The 19109-nt window shown below is 37.8% G+C and overlaps 1 protein-coding gene across 2 annotated transcripts in view; it reads right to left on the bottom strand.

Moving 5' to 3' along the window:
* Positions 1-19109, bottom strand: part of Map3k3 (mitogen-activated protein kinase kinase kinase 3) — a 70978-nt gene that overhangs the window by 27429 nt on the left and 24440 nt on the right. For both annotated transcript variants that reach the window (XM_010616720.2, XM_010616721.2), the window contains 2 exons: positions 11998-12097; positions 7305-7418 (listed from right to left, as the gene is read on the bottom strand). In XM_010616720.2, the coding sequence (XP_010615022.1) occupies positions 7305-7418; positions 11998-12097 (214 nt within the window). The remainder of the gene's footprint in view (positions 1-7304; positions 7419-11997; positions 12098-19109) is intronic.

Genomic DNA, 19109 nt, shown 5'->3' with positions numbered 1-19109 from the left:
AAAAAAAAAAAAAAAAAAAAAAAAAAAAAAAAAGTCCAACCTAAACAATCTCTATATCCTGTCCTTCAGGAAAAAGGCTTTCCCGCTCCCCAGGGCAAGTTCAGCTGCCAAGCAGCCTTCTTCCAGGCTCCCTAAGCCAGACTTTATCACATGCAGGGCTGTCTTGACAAACTGTCTGCTGTAACGGGAAGTAAGAACCAAGGGGAAGTGAGTGTTCTTGCTGAAGCCTCTGATGTGCAATAGCTCTTTGCTCAGAGTCAGAAAGGAAAAAACAGCCAAAGCTACACACAGGGAAGCAAGTTCATAAAGGACAAGGGAGGGCCACAGCTCTGCAGCCACAAAGAGCTACATGACAAGTGTCTTGGAGACACCTGGTTGGATCCAGGGCCTTCCACACAGTGGGAATTCACTGAGTTTTGGCAGCATGACTTTGAAATGTACCAAAGAATATCCTCTCTAAACCCTCAGTTTTAAAGTAAAAAAGCTGAACCAGCAAAAGTAGGTACAACAGCCAACACAAGATTTGTAAAAGAAAAGGCTGAAGTTATGGCAACAGCTTGGAAAGCAGCTCAGGGAAATGAGTGAAGATTTCAGAACAGGGCTTTTCACGTTTTGAATTTTCACATTTAAAAACTCCCTGGAGTCTTGTGAGTGCAGATTCTGATGTGGTAGGTCTAGGTAGGGCAAGGAGCTGTGTTTCTAACAGATGATGCTGGTGCTGCTGGTCCATAATCTACAACGCGATCGGTGAGGTCTCAGGAGGTGAGGCATGCTCCAATTCAGGTAACAGTCCCAACCCTTGCTGCTCATCAAACTGTCTTCATAGCTCCTGAGGTCTCAGGGTAACTACAACAGAATCTCGGTGAATGGGCTCCAAGCACTGCTAATTTTTAAATCTCAAGAGATTATAACATTCAACCACGTTTCAAAGACCTCAATTTGAGGGGATAAAGAATAACATAGTAAACAAAAATGAGGTTGTTATAAGGATTCATAGTATCTTGAACAAGATTCAACATTAAGAAAGAAAGGGGTTAAATGCAACTATATTTAAAAATAATAGAAGACTGTCATGGAGTGAAAGGAGCCTACATGAATGAAGTATGTAGCTACCAGAACATTCTAAATAGAGCAGCTAGAAGATGGTATTTGACCACTTTATAGAAACCTCGGTGAAGGCTGGGGATTTAGCTCAGTGGCACCATGCCTGCCTTGCAAGGGTAAGGTCCTGAGTTTGATCCCTGACAAAAACAAAACAAAACAAAACAAAAAAAAAGATGAGCAGTGACCCGGAAGATAGGAGATCAGCAGAAAATTATTGCAAAAGTTGACTCATAAGTGATCTCAAAAGATTTGGTGATAAGACATAAAAGGAACAAATGGATTCAACTAGGGAGAGGGACAAAAGGCGGGACAGGGCTACTTTAGTTTGGTACGTGGAAATGCAAGATAGATGACACACAGGATCTCACCAACAGCATCCCATTTAGTCCCCTGCTTTAATGGTGGTACCAAGAGACATCTGCACAGATCATGGTAGTGATGCTAGTGCAGGTTAATTAAATCCGCATCTTTATTATCCATGACTTCATTTAAAATCATTTGCAAAAATCTGTTTTGAAACCACACAACTTCAGATAAGGCTAAGTTTACAACTTGTTATAAAAATCCTTATTTCCCTTTGTTCTAAAATAAATCCCAGTATTCAAAGGGTTTATCCATGTTGAGAATAGGCTACTAAATCTATGCTATTTATACTTTTAAATTATTTGACAATTTTGATCATATATATGCTTGACTGTCTTTCCTGACTAAAGAGTTGTGACCTTTTACACTATTCACGTATAAAAGTGACCAAAACCCCTTGAAATTTTTGTCTTCCTCAGGATTTTTCCAAGCTCAGTTATCTTTTATACCATAGAAAATAGAACATCTAACAACTTTTCCTCAAGAACATTATACTTTTGGGGGGGGGTACCAGGGATCCAACTCAGGACCTTGTGCTTGCGAGGCAGGCGGTAGCACCACTGAGCTAAATTCCCAGCCCAACATTATACTTTTTGTTCTAATGCTACCCAGCCATGGAGGGTCCTTGGCAAGGTTTCTTAGGGACTAAGGTAATTTTAGGGTTACTTTCCTGGATGGTAACTGACAGGTAAAGGACTACACAGAACACCTGGATTCTAGAGCAGCTCTGCCATCATACACACCCTGCCTTGGCCAGATGAGCCACCCTGTTTACCCCGGTGTACACCGGAGATGACAGATGCCTGCCTTGGACTCCTCAGAGTTGTAAGAATGACTGAGATGAAAGCAATCACCTTTTGAAAATAAGGTGCTATTATTTTATTTTTTGGTACCAGGGATTGAACTCTGAACTCAGGTCCTTCTTGCAAGGCAGGCCACTGAACCACTGAGCTAAATCCCCAGCCCTGGTGTTATTATTTTTAACCATGGAGCAAACAGAAATTACTCTGCTCAACAAGTTTTATCTTCCTATTCTTATCCCATTATTTTAGGAAGGCTAAAAAAAATTATCCTTGACAGTTTGAACTTAAATAGTAGGTAAGATAGTGCCAAAGTCACTGATAGGAAACTTGAGCAGTGGGCAACATTTGGATGAAAACATCAGAAGTTTCCTTTGGTCAGAAAGAATCTGAGGGAACAAAATGGCTGGGTATTTTAGTTTTTATCATATTCAGATACAAGTGACAAAGCAATGTTAAGTTTGAGGTTATGATAGTGGAAAAGTCTGGACTAGAAAGTTATAAGAAGGTCAGGAGCAGAGAGATAAATTGAAGAATTAATTTTATGCATATATTGTTTTTTGGTACCAGGGACTGGACTTGGGACCTTGTGTTCCACTGAGCACAAATTTAAAGGTAAAGTACTACACAGAATTAAATTCCTGGCCCACTTTATGCATATATGTTTAAAAGAAGTCTTTAAATATCAAGGAGAGGGAGAGGGAAAGGGACAGGGAGAGAGGTAGGGGGAGGGGCAAGAGAAGCAGAAGGAGAGGGAGAGGAGGAAGGAGAGGGAAAGGAAGAGAAGCTAAGAGTTGGTGATAGAGGCAGCCAATTAAATATCTTAAATGACAGTAGAAACCAAGGGCAGAGAGACTCTTCACAGAGGCAGGTCTGTGGTTAACAAATGCAGTAATCCCAAGATAAGAACAACACTGAAGTCTAAAACATGGCTTTGGCCATGACTATACCGCGGTTGAGGGATAAAGACAGAAAAGTAATCCAAAAAGAAAAAAGAGACAGACTATTTAATAACAGGAATAAACTGGGTATAATGGCACACATCTGTAATTCCAGCACTTGGAAGGCTGAGGCAGGAGGATTGCCATGAATTACAAGCCAGCCTGTGCTACACAGTGAGCTCAAGTCCAGCATGAACTACACAGTGAGACTACCTCATACACTCCCACAGCACCTGCCCTCCCCACCAAAAAACAGCAAGAAGGAAAGGAATAGGTCGTTACAAAATGTGGATGGGGCAATTACTCAACGTGGAGAAACAAAGTGGCTGACAGCTTTCAGGGGGAACCAAAAACCAGGTAAGGTGGTATCTTGGAGCAGTGTACTTCAAGTGTGATCTCTGGGATGGTGCCAGACCACAAATGTATACTAGTCCCCCACCAGATAAGTACAGAAAGGGAGAATAACTCTTGAAAAACTTTACAGAAATTTGGTAGAGTGCTTCATGTCTATTATTTTAAAATTTTATTTTAGAAGAGTTTAGTTTACTTTTCCGTTTCACTTTTCAGTATTCATACATGTATCTCAAAAAAAAATTTTTTTTAAACTGGCCCATAACAGATTGGAAATTAAAAGAATAAAACTAGTATTTCACCACAGTTAGAGAAGCACTGTTCTGAAAGTGAGGATTCCAGAGCACACAGGATTTTTTTTCATCATAATTCTCTTACATATTTCGAAGCCTGATGTCTATATCCAGTGTGGTAGTGCATGCCTATAATTCCAACACTTGGGAGGCTCAGGCAGGAAGATCAAGAGCTCAAGGCCAGCCTCATCTACATAGTGAGTTCAAGGGCCTACACTACAAACCAAAACCCTATTTAAAAAATTTTTTTGAGCTGGGCGTGGTGGCGCTCACCTGTAATCCCAGCACTCAGGAGGCTGAGACAGAAGGATCGCTGTGAGTTCGAGACCAGCCTGGGCTACATAGTGAGTTCCAGGTAAGTCTCAACTACATAGTGAGACCCTGTCTCAAAAAAAAAAAAAAAAAAAAAATCCCATCCAAAAAAAAAAAACAAAAACAAAAATTTTTTTTGAGATCTAAGTGAGGAAGAGAAGATATTATTGCCACTGTTAGTCTTAAATGCAAACCTTTGTCTGTAGTAGGGCTTGAACCTCAGGGCCTTGTACATGTTAGGCAAGTACCACTGAGCTACATTCCCAGCATAAATGCAAATCTTTACAAATGCAAAAAAATGGAAGCAGTTTAAGTGTACCAACAGTAGCAAAATATGGCTATATAATAAATCTGAAGTCAGGCACAGTGGTGCATGCCTGTAAACCCAGCACTGAGGAGGCAGAGGTAGGAAGATAGCCATGAGTTCAAGGCCAGCCTGGACTATATATTGAGTTCAAAGCCAGCCTGAAATACAAAGCAAGAGCCTATATTTAAAAAAAAAAAATCCACTTCAAGAGAATTATGCATCCTTAAAAATTATAGTTATGAAGATCTATGTATATAGAAAAGGTTTTTTTTTGTGGTTTTTTTGTGGTACCAGTGATCAAACACAGCATTTCATGAGCTAGGCAAATGCTCTATCACAGAGCTACATTCTCAGCCCTTTTAACTTATTTTTTATTGTAGAAGCAGAGTCTCAATAAGTTGCCCAGGCTTGCTTGAACTTGTCATCCTCCTACCTCAGCCTTCTGCATAGCTGGAATTACAGGTTACATTACCATGCCCAGTTAATGACAATGTTAAGCAAAAAAATAAATTAGAAAATTGCATGAATACCAGGAAAACATTTATATAAGGTACATATTCAATATGACCAAAGACTAGAAAGGCATAAGAACCGCATATATCAATAAATGTATTATAGTAATAGGATTATGTAAAATAGCCTTCTTTTTTTTAATTTTAAAAAACTTATATTGACTTTATTATAATTTCTTAAAACATAGCTCCATAGCTCCTTAAAAAGAGAGGGATTGCATCTGCCCTGCAAGCTCAAGGTCTTGAGATCAATCCCAAGTACCAAAAAAAAAGAGAGAGAGAGAGGCATCGACATGCCATTTGTCTTATGCAAGGCCATGAAGGTCAGACCTCAGCTGGTCATCTTTCAAACAGCTCTGGGTGCTGCAGCAATATCTGCAGCCAGGTGCATTTTAGTCATTAGAACACTGGTGTAAAGAACCAGTTGTCTATAATTTCTTATCAGGTGATCAGGAGAGTGAAGGGATCACAATCACATCAGAGGTGCTAGCTCCCAGTCAAGTCATCATTAAACCAAACTCCAATTCCCATTTCTTGTCTAGGGAAGAAGGGTGTTGAAAATGATCTCTGCTTCACTCTTGCCAACAATTCAAGAAGCACTCACTATGTTTTAGTGAACAAATGAGGAAGGATTTCCAAAATAATGATCTAGCTCTTGATTTGGGGAGTTTATAATCCTTTGGAGTAAAACTTATAAATGTGCAACTAGAAGGAACTACTATATAACTTACAAAGTAGTGTACAAATTATAACCAATGACTGAAGGAATAAGGAATAATCAAAATGGCCTCAGTCAAAAACGCTGAACAAATTGTAGTAAGTAAAAGATCCTAAAAAAAGGTGATAACCCAGCCAGGGATTTAGCTCAGCGGTTCAGTGGCCTGCCTTGCAAACACAAGGACCTGAGTTTGATCCTCAGTACCCCCCCCCCAAAAAAAAAAACCATAAAAAAGGTGATAACCATGGACTAACAAAGAGGAAAAACCATGGGCTGCAGAGTAGGGGGTGTATGCTAAGGACTGTGGGAAGACAAGAATGGGGAGCTAAAAGTAGAAACAGTCAATGGTGAACCTTGGAAGCTAGATTAAATTATATCTTACATGATAGGCAGTAAAGGACTGTATCGAGTAGGAGGGTAACAGGACAGAATTTAAATGATAAAGTGTGTCTTTTACTTCAGAATATTTCCTAAGATATCCAGAAGATACACTGGGATCAAGAAGAGCATTCCTTGTGCACAGGGACAATTCTGTAATATTGAAGGTGATCTGCTTTATTCTATGTTTTCTTAACTACATTTTCTTATTCTCCCCCAATCAATGACAGTCTAGCCCCTCAAGTCTCTTTACAAATAATGGTCATCATGAGTACCATTCCACCTAAATGCTTTCCTGGTATGTTATGCCCATAGTTCTCATCAGCATGTCAGTTGTGCACACAGTCAACTGTCTGCAAGTATAATGAAAGCAAAGAAGACCTTAAGAAACATTCATCTGGAGAAACTGGTATGGAAATCAGTGATTGAAAGGCAGATGCAGGTGGGCATGTGTTGTACCCCTGTAACCTCAGCACTCAGGAGCCTCAGGCAGGAAGATCACAAGTACAAGGCTAGATGCGCTACAGAGTGAGTTCAACGCCAGCCTGAACTACATAGCAAGACTCTGTCTCAAAAAACCAAAACCAAACCAAACAAAACAAACCCTGATAGACTAAGATTGCAAGTCTTCTTTTGAAAAGTATATCCCCAGCGACCATACAGCAGAGGAAATTATATAAGAGATAATTCCCCCTTTTGACAGCTCCCATAGATTGCCTGCCATTTGGTAAGGCAGCAGCCTTTCAGCCCATGACCTTTTTTTCTCTTGAATAGAAAGAAAAGTCTGTTTCCTACAGTGTCCCAAAGGAAAGGCAAGGTTGCTGAGTTATGGGAGTTGGGTTCACAAAGCATGATAGTCTCATATCCTTTGCCGAATAGCACCCCTACACTAATCAAATCTTTCTTGGTGGGGTCAAAATCTAATTGAAAAAACATAAATATAGAGAAAAAGAATTTTCTCCTTTATCATAAAGTGTTTTCCTGCCTCCCACACTACTAGCCCAATCATCATCAGTGGTAACTTTGACACTGACAATCTTGCTTTCAGTGAAATCAAATGCAGAATGAAAGCGAATGCTGGCCACTGACACAGTGAGCTAGGTTCCACTTAGGCTCTCACTTTGGCAGTGGCTAAGGAACACAGAATTCTGACAAGGAAGCAAAGCAGTTCTGGAGGAAAGCAAGCTTCACCTTTGTTCACCAGGCCATGACAGCAACTACTTACATGGTTTCTGTCCTGGGACAGCAGCAATATCCTAAGGCTTTTCATGCTTGAGCTTCTATCCAAAATATCAATTGCTTTATCGAGATCATCTTGGTTTTTCAGCAGGATGGAGAGCTGTGACACAGGACAGAGAAAAAGGAAATTATAAACTACAAATCTATCTCAGTGCTTCAGTTTGCAATAATAAACAAAAACTAAATTTAGAGAAAACAATCTCATTGGATACTACTGGGTCTTAAAAGATCTAGCTGAAATCACAGAGATTTCTTTCTCTAAGAATATAACTCAATAATTTTTAGTCACTTTATGAAGTTGTGCAGTCATCGTCACAACTCAGTTTTCAAAGCCTGCCATTACTCCTGAACTATCTCTTGTTGTACCCATTTACATCACTCCCCCTCTTTCTACCTCCAGCCCCAGGAAGCCACTGATCTACTTTCTGTCTCTATAGATTTGCCTTTTCTGGACATTTAATATAAATGGAATCAGACAATTCATACATATTCAACTTAATTCAAAGACTCACAGTCTTCTGCATCTACCTTCTTTTACTTAAATGATTTTTGTTCATCCACTGCTGTAGCACATCTCATTACTCTGTTTGAGACAATTTCTGAGAACAGCTTCCTCTCTGAAAAAAAAATACTGTCTACTCCAAAGCTTCAAATCCTAAACAGCCACATCTCCATACTTCATTCCAAAGTAAGCAGTATAATCCCCACCCTCAACCCCAGTCTCCAATTGTGCTGACGTCAAAAGAGCAAGCAGGAAAGGCAGAGGAGAGGTAGGGGGATGGGCAAGGGATGAAAACTTATTCAAATAAGAGCACAAATTTAGAGCACAGAGCAACACTAAATATCTTAATGTTTAATGACAAAGAATCAGACTGAAAACCATCTCCTCCATTTTTATTCCACTCAATTATTAAAGAGAAAATTAGGCACTGATACAGTAAGTCTCATTCACTATTAAAGCAGAGAATGTTATGGACACATGGTATTAAAAGATGCAAAAGCATGTTTTGCCTAGGACCTAACAGATTTTATAACTTCTACATTTTTGATGAAAATAAAACCAAAGCAAAAGTTCATATTAATTCAGTTTATAATTTATAATACAATGAGATGAAAGAATTCTAAATCTTAAACTAGGAAAAAACAAATAGTAAGACTAGTCTTTGAGGACCAGGGAGTTTAGCACAGTAGTGCTGCTGCCTGCCTTGTAAGCACAAGGTCACAAGTTCAATTCCCCCCACAAAAGAATAGTATTTGGAACAAAATTTCAGAGCCAGTTATGTTGGCTCCTGCCTATAATCCCAGCAACTTGGGAGGCTGAGACAGGAGGACTGCTTTGAGTTCAAGGCCAGTCTGGACTACATGTTGAGTTCAAGGCAGGCCTGAACTACATAATGAGACCCTCTCTCAAAAAAATAAAAGATAAAAATAAAATAAATAAAACTTCAGCTGGGCATGGTGGCACCAAATGTAATACCAGCTACTCAGGAGAATGAGGCAGGAGGATGCAAGTTTGAAGCCAGTCTGCAACTTAGAGATACCCTATCTCAAAATAAAGTAGAAAGGGGCTGAGAATGTAGTTCAGTGATTACATAGGCCCTATGTTCAATCCCCAGTATCAAAAAATAAATGAACAAATGAATGAATAAAGAAAAAAATGAAATAAAACACAATCTAGCTGGGTGTGGTGGTATATGCGTAACCCCAGCTACTTGGGAGACTGAGATTTAAAGACTGAGTCCAGCCTAGCTTAGTGAGACTGTCTCAAAATAAATATAAAAAGGACTGGAGATATAGCTCGTTGGTAGAGCTCTTGCTTAGCATGTGCAAGGCCTGAATTCAATCCCCAGCACAGGAAAACAAAATCTCAAAACTACTCATGGGAGAGGATTTTTTATTATGATTTTGCAAATCATAATACTACAAAAGAATTCCTTCCTAGGTGACTGAGTGACACTCAAAATAGGAATAACTAAGATCTGTTCTTCAGGGTGAGGTAAAGAAATCACTGAAACAGTTGTTAACTTTCAAAGAACTAAGATATAATTTTGCAAATGTATAAAGAGGCTGGTATATAGAATACATAAAAAACTCAATCAATTCAACAATAAAAAGATAAATAATCTCCCAGGCATGGTGAAACAGGCTTGTAATTCTATCACTCTGGGAAATTGAGGCAGGAGTCAGTTTAAGTCCAGTCTGGGCTATTACGCATGATCTTATCTCAAAATAAAATTTTAAAAGACCTGAAGATGTAGCTCAGTGTGAAAACCTTGGGTTCAATTCCCAGTACTGCGGAGGAAAAAATCCAACTTTTAAAATGGGTAAGGGCCAGGTCTAGTGGTGTACATCTGTAATTCTAGCATTCCAGGAGGCTGAGACAGGAGGATATTAAGCTCAACCTCTGCCTGGACAACTTAGTGATTTAATGAGACCCTGTCTCAAAATAAAAAATAAAAGCACATGAAAAGATGTTCAACATTACTAGTCATTAGAAAAATACAAATCAAAACCACAATGACATACCATTCCCCAGCCACCAGCATGGCTATTAAACAGAAGGGTCTGGGCGTGTAGTTCAGTGGCAGATCTCTTACCTAGCACGTAAAGGGCCCTTGGTCTGATCCTCAGAAACAAATACAAACAATCAAATCGAAAAAAGAAAAGAAGAGAAAAGAGCAAGTGTTGCTGAGAATGGTGGAGAAATCACAACTCTTAAACATTGCTAGTAGGAATGTACAGTAATAGTGCAGCCATTACAAAAAAGTTTGGGCAGTCAAAGAAAAATTAGACTAGCCATGTAACCGAGCAATTTCATTTATACATATATTTGCAAACTGAAAAAGATATGTAAAACTTGTACAAAAATGTTTATCATGTCATTATCCATAACTGGAAACAACAAGTGTCCATCAGCATTAATGGATACACAAAAAGTGGTACATCTGTGGAGTTGAATATTTATTATTTAGCCTAAGAACAATAAAGTCTTTTTTGTTGTTGTTGTTGGTACTGGGGATCAAACTCCAGACCTTGCACTTGTGAGGCAGGCAACAGAACCACAGAGTTAAATCCCAGTCCAGGAACAATAAAGTCTTGATACATACTACAGTGTGGATGACCTTTGAAAGAAGCCACAAACAAAAGGCCACATAAGTGTATCATACCACTTATACAAAATATTCAGAATAAGAAAATCAAAGACAGAAAATAAGTGGTTGCTAAAAGCTGAGGAAGAAGAGAATAGGGAATGACTACTAATGAGTACAGTTTCTCTCTAGGGTGATAAAAATGTTTTGGCTTAGCTGATGGTATTGGTTGCATAACTATGAATATAATAAAAACCAATGAATTGTATATTTAAGAGAGTGAACTAAATGCTAAGTGAATTCTATCTCAATAAAATGTATTATTAAAAATAAAAATTAAATAAAACATCAATAGATTTTTCATTTGAACTCCTCAAATCCTGGTGCGGCAGAGTTTAAATAAAGGGCAAAGAAAAGAAAGGAATTAGGGAATTTTAAATTATATAGCAAGCCAAGCATGGTGTCACACATTTGTAATCACAGCACTTGGGAGGCTGAGCCAGGAGGATCACTGAGTTCAAGGTCAGCTTGAACTACATAGTGAAACCCTGTCTCAAAAACAAAAACAAACAAAAAAATGAAGTCAGTTCCTGCTCACTGATACCAGTATAATATGCAAAGTATGGATATCTGGAATTGGGTGGGGGGAGGGGGGAGGAACTGAACCCAGGCCTTTCCACTGAGCTACATACCCAGCCCTTTTTTTATGACAGGATCTTGCTAAGTTGCTAAGTTGCCTAGGTTGGGCTCAAACTTTTGATCATGGCTCAGCCTCACAGAGTACCAGGATAACAGATGTGTGCCTCCATGACTGGCTAGTTTATGTATCTCAAAATATCTGCACCTGTATTATTACTGACTCCTAGCTTTTCGTTGCTGTTGCTTTTCCCAATACCAGGGGTTGAACAGGACTTTGCGCTTGCCAGGCAGGTGTGACACCACCAAGCAACAATCCCAGCTGTGCAACTGTATTAACTTCAGAGTTAGTGATTTATTTTTGAAAACTGCCATACTTCTAAAATTTATTTTAAAAGCCCAAAAGATCAGACTGTCTCATAGTATACTCAATTGCATTTGTATGTTTCTTTAGAAGGGGCTCTCAGCACCTGCAGATTTCAACCCTAAACTAAAAAAAAAATTTTTCTTTTTTGTGTGGTGAGGATCAAACCCACGACTTAGCATATAATAGCCAAGAGCTCTGTCATCGAGTTACATGCTCAGCTCTTTTTATTTCATTTTTGTTTGTGTGTTTGTTTTATAGTAAGATTGAACCTGGGGGGTGGTGGTCTAGCCCTGAGCTACATTCCCAGTCCTTTTTATTTTTACATTTTGGAGACAGGCAACTCGCTGAGTTGCTCAGGCCAACTTCAACTTGTGGTCTTCCTGCCCTAGCCTCATAAGTAGCTGAGAGTATAGGTGAGTGCCAATGCAGTCGGCTCTAAACCATGAAGAAAATCTCTAACTCTTCAACAAATATAACTACACAGTGAGGAAGTGACTGTCAAAGAGCCATGAGCCTGCCAAGTTTATCTTGCCCACCAACTCGACTCCCTCAAATCCCCATTACTCTGCACCACCCACCACTCTTACCTCATTGTTCATATAATGCAGATCAAGGGGTTGCCCAAATACTGTTGCCACCTTGTGTGCCACATCTTCATATCTCACAGGCCGGCTGAATGCTATAATTCTGAAAAGAACATGAGAGTTGGTGAACTGTATACTTGTATACTTAAAACAGTGTTTAGAAAGCAGTAGCCTGAGTATCCTTTCCCTTTCTAACATAAGATTATGTTTTGTTTTATTTTATTCAGCTTGCCTTTCTCTTCATTGCTTCTTTTTCTTCTCTTTTCTACTTTACCCTTCTGCCCTTCATGTGAACCTCTCTCAGGTCTGACAATAGTGCTCACGACCACTGTTCATTCCCAACCATCCAATCCACTATGTTAGCTTGGATGTTTCAGCCAGTGGCAGTGTGTATCCCAGCAGGCCACTAGATTTAAACACTATGTTTCAAATATTCTTGTTAGGAAATAAGCTAGAAAACCTAGAAATCAAAGCAGCAGCCTTGAATACATCATCTCAACTTCTAAGTTACTCAACTCCAAGATCTGAAAGGTCTTTTCCAGCGTCCATTTTTGAGATGCCACAGGAATATCAATACAGTACTGATTATTCTCAGAATTGAGATTCACATCATGGGAATTCCCCTTGCACTGATGATATGTTTGATCAGTTTTCTTCTCTTTTCTTCACTGTACTAGGGATTGAACCCAGGGCTTTTGTATTGAGCTATATTCTCAGCTCTTTTTAAAAATCTAAGATAGGATCTTGCTAATTTTCCCAGGCTGGGCTCAAACTTAATCTTCATGCCTCAGCCCACCACGTAGCTGGTATTATAGGCAGGTGCTAACGTGCCTGACCAGATCAGCATTTTTTAAGCCATTGTCATATCTGGGCAGGTAAGTAATGTTGATATTGAAGCTTTTCTGTAGAGATTCGTTAGGTCAGTTCAAAAAATAATTTCTATACATACAAAGCTGAGTAAGAACGAGCAAAGAGATATTAAAATGATTTGCTATTAAATATCCCAGAAAAATGTAAAAAGTGGGGATAGATAAACCAATATTGGCTAAATGTTGATAATGTAGAAGATAGGTGACAAATTCACAGGTGTTCAGTATAATATTCTATTTACGTTCATGCATGTTGGAAATTTTCATAATAAAAGGGCTTTTTCCTCCCTTCCCAAAGGTACAAGATCCCAATGATGAATGTAACTTTACTGTATACCTAAAATGTACCAATAAACTCAATGAGAGAAAAAATATTAGTGAAAAATAAATAAATAAAAGGGCTTTTTGTTTGTTTTGGTGGTACTGGGAATTGAACTCCTGACCTTTGCAATGAACTACTTTTTTAATGTTTTACTGAGACAGTTTTGCTAACTCAATAAATTACGTAGGGCAGGCTCAAACTTAAAATCTTCCTCCCTTAGTCTCTCAGAGTGCTGAGTTACAGGAATGTATCACCACATCTGGCAATAATTAAACGTTTTAATCTATGCATTAGGCTTAATTATATAGGATTGCTGATGGTCAACTGTTTCTGATACACAAAGGTAGCAATTTCATAAGGGGTCCAACCTAGTATCCTAGAACCTGAATAATAAAAATAAACAAAGAGATAAATGGAACAGAAGAGAATGTCACACACACACACGCAAACACACAAAATATAGATTAAAAAAAATAATCATGCCAGGCATGGTGGCACATGCCTATAATCCAGCACAGGGAGGACTGCCACAAGTTCAAGGCCAGCCTGAACTACACAGTGAGACCCTATCTCCAAAAACCAAAACCAAATCAAACAAAACAATAAAAACAAAAATCTTGGCCAGCTATGGTGGTATGTGACTATAATCCTCATTACTCAGAAGGCAGAAGTAGGAGGATGGCCTGAACCTAAGAACTCAAGACCACCAGGAGCAACACAGTGAGTGAGATTCTACCTTTAAAAAAATATGTTACAGTAGAAAATGTCTTCCTAAATATAATATAAACAAAAATCAAGAAGATAGGCTTGACAACAAAAATTTAAACTTTTGACGGATAAATAAACCATCAAGGAAGATCTTTAAAAAGTATATCAAACTTGGAGAAAATACTTAACGAAAATCATTAAAAAGACAAAAATCCTTCACAGAAAAAGGGACAATTTACAGAAGAATTATGAATATACACATGAAAAATTACTCCATGATTAGGACACTGCATATTAAAACAATCTCCATCCCAGTATGCCTCAGCAGGATGAAATCAGCCTTGTGAGGTAACAGCAGCATACAGCTATGTGCTCTACACTGCTTGCCCTCCTCCACAATGACAGGAAGAATTGTGTGGTTCCTTCACATCTTCCCTGCTCCCCACAGAGTGGGAAGTGGTATAACTAGAGGAAGAAGCCATAAACCATAAGAAAAGAAGGATCTAAACTAGTGGATTTTAATAAAACATGACAAGATAATTCTTTATTGCTTCTCTCTATGCTAGGCTGGATCAAATCAACAAGCAGTATGAAAACCTTTATCATCTAGAACTGTGTTATCCAATTTGGCAGCCACTAGCCATATGGTTCCATTTAAATTAATTAAATTTAAATTTGAAATTGTTCCCTTAGTCTCACTAGCCACACATGAAAGACACACTAGCTGTGTTTTCATGTAGGTTAAAAAAAAAAAAAAAAAAAAAAAAAGCTTTTTGAGAAATAAAAAAAAAAAAAAAAAAAAAAAAAAGGCCTTTCTGGATAAAACACAAGTCCACTCCAGATGTTCCTAGCACAATCCTAGAAAAGAATCAGGCTTAGAGATTTATTATCATGTATTTGGTCTGTCAATGAGCCATTCAAAACCCCTAAAAGCTACCTGTTAGTTGACTGAGATCAGAAGTCAGAACTTCCATGAAAAATCAAATTAACACTAATACAATTGCAATGGGGGAACCTCAATAACCTACTGCTACAAATAGATCAACTAGACACAGAAATATCAAAACTGAACCAAACATTTATTTATTTATTTATTTATTTATATACCAGGAATCAAACTCGGGTCCTCGTGCTTGTGAGGCCACTGAGCTAAATTCCCGGCCCCCAAACTTTTCAACAAATGGACTCAGCAGATGTCTACAGAGTGCTCCATCACAACATCAGAATACATTTTTTTCAGCTGCACATGAGAAGTTCTCCAAAACAGACCACATACTAGCTCACAAAACATGCTTATGTAAATAAATGCAAAGGAACTGAAATTATCTCATTAATATTATTAATCCAAGTGTATGAAAATGGAAATCAATGTTGAAAGAAGCCACAAACACATGAAAATTAACACCCTCTTGAACAACCAATGGATCACAGACAAAATTTAAAAAGAAATTAGTTTCTACAATGAAATAATAATGCAAACACAATATACTGGAACTTACGGGGTGCAATGAAACCAGTCCTATAAGAGAAATTTATAGCAATGAATTCACATATCAGAAAAACAAACCGAGATCAAACAAACAACTTAATGTTAACCTTAAACTTCTAGAAAAAGAGCAAGTCAAGCCCAAAGCTCATACAAGGAAGGAAATTATAAAGATCACAGCAGAAATTAATACAATGGAGACTAAGAAAACAATACAAAGAATCAATGAATCAAAGAGTTGGTTCTTTAAAAGATTAAATAAAATTGACAAACCCTTAGCCTACCTTATCAAAAAAAAGAGACTTAAATCCAGGCAATTAGGAATGAAAAGGGTGAAATCACAACAGGTCCTGCAGAAATCCAGAAGATCATCAATAACTACTTTGAGAAACTGTATTATAATAAGGTGGAAAATACAGAAGAAATGGACTGATTCCTAGATACATATGAATTACCAAAGGTGAATCAGGAAGATATAAAAATTCTAAATAACCCAGTACTAGTCAATGAAATTGAAGATGTAATTAAAAACCTACCAACAAAGAAAAGCCCAGGCCTTGATGGATTTACTGCTGAATTCTACAAGAAATTTAGAGAAGATCTAATGACTCTACTTCTCAAACTCTTTAATGAAGTCAAAAGGAAAGCAATACTCCCAAATTCATTCCTGGAAGCAAGAATTACCCAGATACCAAAAACCAAAAAAGGAAGAAAAGAGAACTACAGGCCAATCTTCCTGATGAATATGGATGTAAAAATCCTTAATGAGATACTGGCAAACAGAATACAGCAAATTATCAAGAACATTACATACTATGACCAAGTAGGATTCATCCCTGGGATGCAAGGATGGCTCAACAAATGCAAATCAGTAAATGTAATACACCATATTAACAGAGCCACGGACAAAAACCGTATGATCATCTCAACAGATGGACAATACGCATGTGACAAAGTCCAATACCCATTCATGATAAAACCCCTACAGAAAATTGGAATAGATGATCTTTATCTCAATCTGATAAAAGCCATCTATGACAAACAAACAAGCCAACTTCATATTAAATGGACAAACACTGAAAGCACATTCACTCTAAAATCAGGAACAAGACAAGGATGTCCACTGTTACCACTCTTATTCAAATAGTTCTGGAAACATTAGCCAGAGCAATGCGTCAAGAAAAAGAAATAAAAGGAATATAAATAGGAAAAAACTATTATTAGTTCAGAAGACATGATACACAGAAGACCCCCAAAACGCCTATAATCCCAGCACTCGGGAGGCAGAGGCAAGAAGATCATCTTGAGCTCAAGGCTAACATGGGCTACATAGGGAGTTCAGGGCCAGCCTGAACTAGAAAGCAAGGCTGTCTCAAAAACAAAACAAAACAAAACAAAACCACCAACAAAAGATCAATAGCATCCCTGTACACAAATAACAAACTCACTGAGAGAGAAATTAGGAAAACAACACCTGTTAGGGCTGGGGATTTAGCTCAGTAGTTCCGCCACCTGCCTTGCAAGTACAAGTCCTGAGTTCGATCCCTGGTACCAAAAATACATAAATAAATAAATAAAAATGTAAAAAAAACCAAAACACCTTTTACAATAGCACCAAGCCAAAAAAAGAAGAAATACTTAGCAATCAGTCTAACAAAGAAAGTAAAAGATCTTTACATTGAAAAAGGAGATTGAAGAGGATATCAGAAAATGGAAAAAAAAAATCCCTTATTCTTAGGTAGGAAGAACCAATATAGAGAAAATGGCCATACTTTCAAAACTGCTATACAAATTTAATGTAATACCAACCAAAATAACAGCAGCATATCTCACAGAATTAGAGAAAACAATCCTAAAATTCATTTGGAACCAGAAGAGACCTAGAACAGAAAAGGCAATTCTGGGCAAAAGTAGAGAGCATCACAATTCCTGACTTGAAATTATACTACACAGCTACTGCGGTAAAAACAGCATGCTAGTGGCAAAAAAAAAAAAAAAAACAGAAACAAAAACAAAACAGACCGGAGGATCAATGGAATAGACCAGAAGATGCAGAAACAACTCCAAACACACTCAGCCACCTCATCTTTGACAAAAGAGCCAAACACCTTTACTGGAAGAAAGCCTCTTTAATAAATGGTGCTGGAAAAACTGACTTTCCATATGCCAAAAACTAAAACTAGACCCATATCTCTCACAATGTACTACACTAAAATTGAAATGGATCAAAGATCTAAATATTAAAACAGAAACACTAAATCTTCTGGAAGATAGTCTAAGTAGAACTCTTTACGACATTGGTGGGCCGGGGACTTAGCTCAGTGGTTCTGCTGCCTGCCTCGCAAGTGCAAGGTCCCGAGTTCGATCTCTGGTACTTAAAAAAAAAAAAAAAAAGACACTGTTGTAAGCAAAGATTTTATGAACAAAATCCTGATCCCACAGGAAATATCACAAAGAATCAACAACTGGGATCCCATCTTATTAAAAAGCTTTGCACAGCAAGAGAAGCCACCAACAGAGTGAATAGACAATCCACAATGTGGGAAAAAAATTTTTGTAGCTGTTCTTCAGACAAAGAACTGATATCTAGAATATATAAAGAACTCAAAAAAAAAAAAAAAAAAAAAACCACAAATCAGACCCCCCCCAAATTTAAAGACCCAATCCAAAAATTGGCATCTAAAATGAATACACTTCTCAGATATAGTAGAAACAGCAAATAAATATATGAAAAAATGTTCAACATCACTGGTCATTTGAGAGATGCAAATTAAAATAATGCTGAGATTCCATCTCATTCCAGAAAGAATAGCTATTATCAAGAAATAAACCAATAACAAATGCTGACAGGACTGTGGAGAAAAAGGAATCCTTCAAATGTAGACTGGTGCAACCAATGTGGAAATCAGTGTGGAGATGGCTCAGAAAACTAAAGCCACAGGTTCCATTTGACCCAGCTTTTTCCTTTCTTGGTATCTTCCTGAAAAGATTAAAAGCATCATACCACAGCGAAATATGCACACCCATGTTTATAGCAGCATACTTTGTAATAGCTAAATCTTGGAAACAGCCCAAATGCCCATGAACCAATGAATGGATAAAGATGTGTTTTTGTTTTTTTGCCACAAAGAAGGATAAGCTTGAGACATTTTTAAATAAATGGATGTACCTTGAAACCATACACTTAAGTGAAATAAATTGGATACACTTGTTTAAATACCACACTGTTTCTCTGATGTAAGAAAATGAAAATGTAAGGACAAAAATGTATAACAGATATTGGGAAATGGGAAGAAAATATCAAACTTGAAGAGGAACAAGGGTGAGGGGAAAGGAAAGGAAGAGACAAGAAAAAAATGTGAATAGAAGAAAAAATGGAAACAAAGCTTTTTTAAATAAGGAGGGGAAGAGAGGTTGAATGGAGGGGAGGGGAATGGGAAAAAAGAAGCAAGACATATCATTATAGGTACAAATTTCTTGTGATGAATGTTATCATTATGTATATCTAAAATGTATCAATTAAAAAAAAAAGAAGTTAAAAAAAAAAAGAAATCAGAACTTTCAGATTTGGTAGGAGTCAAACTGTTGCTCTTTTTTTTTCTTTTTGGTACCTGGGATTGAACTTGGGTCCTTGGCGCTTGCAAGGCAGGCCACCAAACTGCTGAGCTAAATCCCCGTCCCCTTGTTAGTCTTATTGACTAAAACACATTTTTATGGTACTGGGGATAGA

The sequence above is a fragment of the Fukomys damarensis genome, unplaced genomic scaffold (assembly GCF_012274545.1).
Source record: "Fukomys damarensis isolate Sample0158 unplaced genomic scaffold, DMR_v1.0_HiC HiC_scaffold_23, whole genome shotgun sequence".
NCBI lineage: Eukaryota > Metazoa > Chordata > Mammalia > Rodentia > Bathyergidae > Fukomys > Fukomys damarensis.
The sequence above is the reverse complement of the archived record's forward strand: the minus strand, read 5'-3'. Positions and strand labels throughout refer to the sequence as shown.